Source organism: the organism of the source record quoted next, unplaced genomic scaffold, assembly GCF_019419815.1.
Source record: "Pyrus x bretschneideri cultivar Hongxiangsu unplaced genomic scaffold, Pyrus_bretschneideri_v1 Contig1, whole genome shotgun sequence".
In the NCBI taxonomy this organism is placed as follows: Eukaryota; Viridiplantae; Streptophyta; class Magnoliopsida; order Rosales; family Rosaceae; genus Pyrus; species Pyrus x bretschneideri.
In genome coordinates, this window is record NW_025999390.1 from 11,544,770 (window position 1) to 11,550,839 (window position 6,070).

The window sequence follows — 6,070 nt, forward strand, 5'->3', positions numbered from 1 at the left end:
GGGCCGTATAAGGCAATAAGAATAACAGTTAATGATTGATCATCAAATATTTGCTAAGATTATATCTGTACAATACAGATTTGGGAACCTGATGATGATGATGATGATCATGATTCATGCATGAGGGCCACTTTCATCTTCATGGACATTATGGGGACCTTTTCATTTGGCGTAAAGAACCTTTCTTTTCTTCTCTTTTCCAATCACTTTTTACTTTCTCATTAGATACTTGTTATATATATGGTCCCTAGGTCTAAGTTCATTTGAATGTTCTATTGTTTTTACATATATTTATAAACATATAGTGAATAGAAGTTATATTAAAACACAAATTAGCCCCTCAAAACTCAATTTCATAGTTAAAAGCACTTAATATATATATATATAGCTCCCGGCTAACATTATTGCACATTTGGTAAGTGAGGGTTTGTTTCTATCGCTTCGTTGTGGAAATGGTTCTCTTGATCACTAAAGTTTATTAACAGTTTTCAGGTGTAAGACCTCGCACCACAAATTCTAGTGCCACATTTAAGAACAGTTTGGCCTTGAGTTTGAGAGCGTGACATCAAAGAACTACACTAATTATGTACATAAGAAAACACATATCCAAAAATTATAGATAGAATTATACGAGTCTTAATGGAATATCATATATATATATATATATATATATATTCTATATACACCAATCACAAATATTAACATTAAAATGCACTTTATACCTTATACTTCACATTTCACACCACCATATCATAAAATCAGTTACTAAAAACTATAAAACCTAGAAAACCAAATATAAAAAACCCCAAGCCCTTTCTTAATTAATTAAACAGTAATCCTCCTAATATAATCCTATCTAGCAAACTAAAGTAAAAAGTGGTAATTTACAAGATGTGTACTGTACACATTGATGATGAGAACTACGCCATCCATGATAGGTGAAGTTTCTCCTCCTCCCAAAGGCCAAAAGAAGCATTAAACTTTTGTTACATCGGCCATCCCTTCGTCTTTACTATAATAATTGAATGATTGGAAGATCTCACAACCTTTTTCCCACCCTATTCCCTCCTCCAATGGCAGCTGCATAAAGTGATCATGCACTTGTTTCTTTTCTTATAATCTTGATATTCTTCATCATCAGTAGTATAAAATATGCACGCAGGTAGTTTTACTTAATTAATTGAAACAGCAGGTTGTGGTGGCGGTGGCAGTGCACAAGTAGTGAAAGCCATGAAATGCGTGGCCTCAGCTTTCCAGCTATGCTCAATATCCTCTGCAATTCTCCTTGCATCAAGAGATGCACCCAGCAGACCACGTTGTGTAAACCCCACTGAGTACAACCCACATTCCCCCTTCCATCCGTTCGGGAATGGCTTCCGAGGCAACCCATCTTTTTCAGAAAACATGCTCGTTTCCTGATCACAACACAACAAAATTTCATCAATTATATATTTCCATATACCTACATTCAGGAATAAATAATATTTATTAATTAATTAATCAAACAAAGTGGTCTCTACATAACAAAATTGGCCAAATTGATCAATTTTGAAATCCGAATTACTAAAATGATCAGTTTTTTTAATAATGTCATCGATGTTTGATTTTTTCTTCAGTAATTATGATTTGATTTTTGATAACTTGAACCAATTCCTCATGATGATACATACCCTTAACCAAGACATTACATTACTTCTGTAGCCCGTTGCATAAATGATGGCTTCGAAATTCTCTACTCTTCCATCTATAAACTCCACAGCTTGATGCTTTAGTTGCCTTACTGCCTTGCAAACCTACATGATTTATTCAAGTAATTAGTCATATTTAATTTTAATTTATGCATAATGGAGAGTGACGTAATGATACGATGACGTGATTAACTTAATTAATTGTATTATTAAGTACCTTGATGTGGCCCGTTTTGATCTTAGCAAGGGCGCCAATGTCCAAAACAGGTGTCTTGCCAGTCATGCTCTTGAGCTCAAGAGGGCCACGCTCAGGGCGGTAGATTCCAAACCGAGCAGTGTCTCCGAGCATGAAGCGTGCAACAAGAAGCAAAAGATGATCCACAAAGGGCATGGGGAGCCACTTGAGCAACCACATGGACAATCCAAAAGTTGATATTCCCAGTATCTCTTGCGGCAAGATGTGCACCTGCAAAACAAAACAAATTTAGAATTGTATGTTTAAAGAAAATTAATAAATAAAAGGTTGTTACCTTATACATCCGATAAATTACAGAAACAAGTATTCGGACTTAGTTGCAAATGGAAAAATACAGTACTCTAGCTAATTTGATTAAGCTCGGCAAAAAAAGGGTTTTCTAAAAGCATTAAAAAAAAAAGGACCGGAAGATGCATGATAACTTGTGCGTGGAGTTTTTCTTCTTGAATGTATATTCTAGTTTAGTTTCTGTAGTAAGCGTGTATACCACTGGCCGATTCTCTGCAAAACAATACCGTTCTATATATGGGAAAGCTAGCTAGCACATAGATTTTTTTTTATACATATATGGCATAAGATTTTATGTTTCTGACCAATGTTTGCGCATACAAACGAATTTCAAGAAAGTAAAGAGAAGAATGAAGCAACTTTTGTTTAGAGTCTTCGTTTACTAAATTGGCTCTAGGGTACATGCCAAACTATTGCTAGCTTGGTGAACACCTACCACCAATCTTCCAAAACTTAAGCATGTGTGTTAAAAAAAAAAAAAAACTTAAAGTACTTCCATCAATAGATTGCTTAGAGAAATGTTAAGGAGACTCTCTCAAAGTGGGACTATGGACTCTCTGACATCTCACAATTTAACGTTAATTTTCGTGTCAATATTATAAAATATTATGCCAAATATATGAGGTGACAGAGTGTTCATGGAGGGTCTCACTTTTGAGAGAGTCTCATTTTTTAGAGAGTCTCCTTAGCATTTCCTGATTGTTATAGTAATTAACAACTTCTTTTCATCAAAAGTGTAAGCTCTCAAATTCATTAGTTATTCTAAAATATCTAGTCGGAGGCACTATGAAATGGACTCTAACATTACTTTTTAAAGTAATTAGGGAAAACTAGAAGCATTGAAATGAAACCATATCAAGAATGGAGGAGAGTTCGAATTAGATTCTCGTAACTTTTGTGTGGGGCAACTGCTCTACCACTATAGCTGTATTCCTCCATAAATGATGAAATAAATCGATCATATTCAAGGAAAAAAAAAACAAAAACAAAAACAAAAATTGGGTTCTGAGTTGAGTATGCTCACCGAATCTTTTACGACTAGGGAAGGGCGTGCATTGTAGTTGCATAGATCCAAACTAACCTCCATGCCTGAATTACCAGATCCAACCACCAAAACCTTCTTTCCCCTAAACAGCTCACCACTCTTGTAAGAGCTAGTGTGGACGATAGGCCCACCAAACTCACTCACCCCGTCAAATTGTGGTACAACTTCCTCAGCATTTTCACCAGTGGCAACAATTAGCCATTGACAAACATACTCAGTCTCCTCATTTTTCAATCCCAAAGTATTAACAAACCAATGCTCACATCTACTATCATACCTTGCACTCACCACTGTCCTGTTGAAAGCAGGCTTCAAATCAAAATTTTCAGCGTAAGCATTTAGGTAACCCACAAACTGCTGCTTTGTTGGGTAAGTGGGAAAATCTGAAGGGAATGGCATGAGTATGAGCTCACAGAATTTCTTGGGTAGATGAAGCCGGAGACGGTCATAGGTCTTGAGCTGCCATAACGAAGCTATGCAGTTAGCCCTTTCAAGGATCAAGCTTGGAATACCTTTTTCTTTAAGACAAGCAGCAACTGCTAAGCCGGAAGGACCAGCTCCGACGATGATGGGCCCCGGAACCCATATGCGCTTTGCTGTAGGTTTAGTTGCCATGTTTGCTGCAAAAGGATCATGAACTCGCTTTCCTTCCAATTCTTTCAGAAAGTCCATATATGATCAGTAGTTATATATAAGCTTCAGGTAGTACTACTTTTACTAGTAAAGAAGAAAACCTAATTAGGGTTACCCATGAATGAATGAGATTAGGCTGAAATTTGAGAGAGAGAGAATAATGGGAAGTAGAGAGAGAGAGGGTGTACTTATCAAATGTGAGACATGAGGGTTAGGTGGTTTTCTTTTGTTCAAATGTAGGGAGAGGCAAAGAGTTGGAGAGTTGAGGAGCTAAAGAGAACACTTTAGCTCACAAAGGTAGTGAGTGAGTGGGAGGACTAAAATAAGGGAGGGTATTCGCAATGAGATTGAATTGGGCTTCAATATATATACAAATGGTTGGCAGGCACAGTGGTAAAAGTTATAATTTTAGTGGGACATCACCATTTATTAGGAAACTTCATTTTAATCCTTAAAAAAGATGAGTTTGACTTTAACCTTGTGTAAGATTAAAATCCAATTTTAGTCCCTAGTGTTAAGATAGCTAAAATCTGTGTTAAGAAGATAGGTAGAAGAGATGAGATAGAATTGTATCAGAAGAGAATGATTTTTCTTATTCATCTTGATATGAATTACATAGGCCACTTATATAGAAGGTTTCTAAACTTGCAGTACAAGTATTCTTCCTTAGTTACCTCCTTATCCCAACTAACTCACTCCAACAATATTCTAACTAACCAACTATATGTATAACCACCTATTTAATCTTTTGACAAGTGGCTTTGTTTTGACCATGGATAACTCCCTCACATGGATCACTTTTATCCTTCTTACATCCCCCCTCAAGCTGATGCTCTAGAGCACTAAGCATCAGATTGGTACAATGGTGCTGAAACAGTGGCGCAGACAAACCCTTTGTTAGAATATCAGCGGATTGGTCTGTCGAAGACACATGTTGAACGTGAAGATCACCCCGAGTAACTCTCTCACGGACAAAGTGATAGTCGATCTCAATGTGCTTGGATTTGGCATGAAACACAGGATTGGTAGAGAGGGCAATAGCTGAGACATTGTCACAATAGATCATCGGAGATGAAAGTAAAGAAATATGCATATCACAGAATAATTGGCGAATCCAGGCAAGTTCTGCAGCTGTGATTGCCAAAGCTCGATACTCAGCCTCTGTAGATGATCGAGAGACTGTGTGTTGCTTCTTTGAGGCCCATGAGATGGGATTGGAACCAAGAAAGACAACAAAGCCTGAAGTAGATCTGCGATCATTTGGATCACCTGCCCAATCTGCATCACTATAAGCTTGCAGATGCAATGGTCCAGGTTTAAAATGAATGCCAAAAGTTGATGTCCCTTTGAGATAACGAAGGATTCTTTTAACTGCAACAACATGAGAAATCATAGGATTGTGCATAAACTGACAAGCTTGATTGACAGAAAATGCAATGTCAGGTCTGGTGAACGTAAGATACTGCAGAGCGCCAACAATACTTCTATACTGAGCTGGACTGTGATATGGCTTCCCATCATCCTTGAGCAGTCTGTGATATGGAAGACACGGTGTAGAACACGGTTTAGAGTCCTGGAGGTCAACTTTATCAACTAACTCATGAATATACTTTTCTTGAGACACAAACAATCCAGCTGATGTGTAACTGATCTGCAAACCCAGGAAGTAGTGCAGAAGACCCAAGTCCTTCATTTCGAATTCTGCAGTGAGAGCAGTGATCACTTGATTGATCAATGAAGAGCTGCTGCCTGTGAGAATGACATCATCAACATACAAAAGCAACAACACCGTGCCCTTGGAAGACTGTTGTACAAACAGTGATGGATCAGCCTTTGATACTTGAAATCCCAAGCTTGGTAAAAAACTAGTGAATCTGTCATTCCAGGCTCGAGGAGCCTGTTTGAGCCCATATAATGACTTGTGAAGTTTACAAACATAGTGTGAAGGATGGGTGACACTCTCAAACCCTGGAGGCTGGGCCATATAGACTTCCTCTTGAAGGAGACCATGTAAGAAGGCATTTTTTACATCGAGCTGCCTAAGAGTCCACTTGAATTGAGCAGCTAAGGCAAAAATCAACCTTATAGTTGTAGGTTTGACCACAGGGCTGAAAGTCTCCAAATAATCGACCCCCTCCTCTTGACTAAACCCTTGTGCTA

The 6,070-nt window shown here is 37.8% G+C and overlaps 1 protein-coding gene across 1 annotated transcript; it reads right to left on the reverse strand.

Annotated features, from left to right (window-relative positions):
• Window positions 1–710: 710 nt before the first annotated feature.
• LOC103962964 (indole-3-pyruvate monooxygenase YUCCA2-like) lies at window positions 711–4,233 on the reverse strand. Its single transcript, XM_009375741.3, has 4 exons — window positions 3,257–4,233; window positions 1,906–2,154; window positions 1,671–1,793; window positions 711–1,415 (listed from the first exon to the last, which is right to left on the reverse strand). Exons 1-4 carry the CDS (start codon window positions 3,947–3,949, stop codon window positions 1,173–1,175), a joined length of 1,308 nt encoding a protein of 435 aa, XP_009374016.2. The 5' UTR covers window positions 3,950–4,233; the 3' UTR covers window positions 711–1,172.
• Between the last annotated feature and the right edge of the window lie 1,837 nt (window positions 4,234–6,070).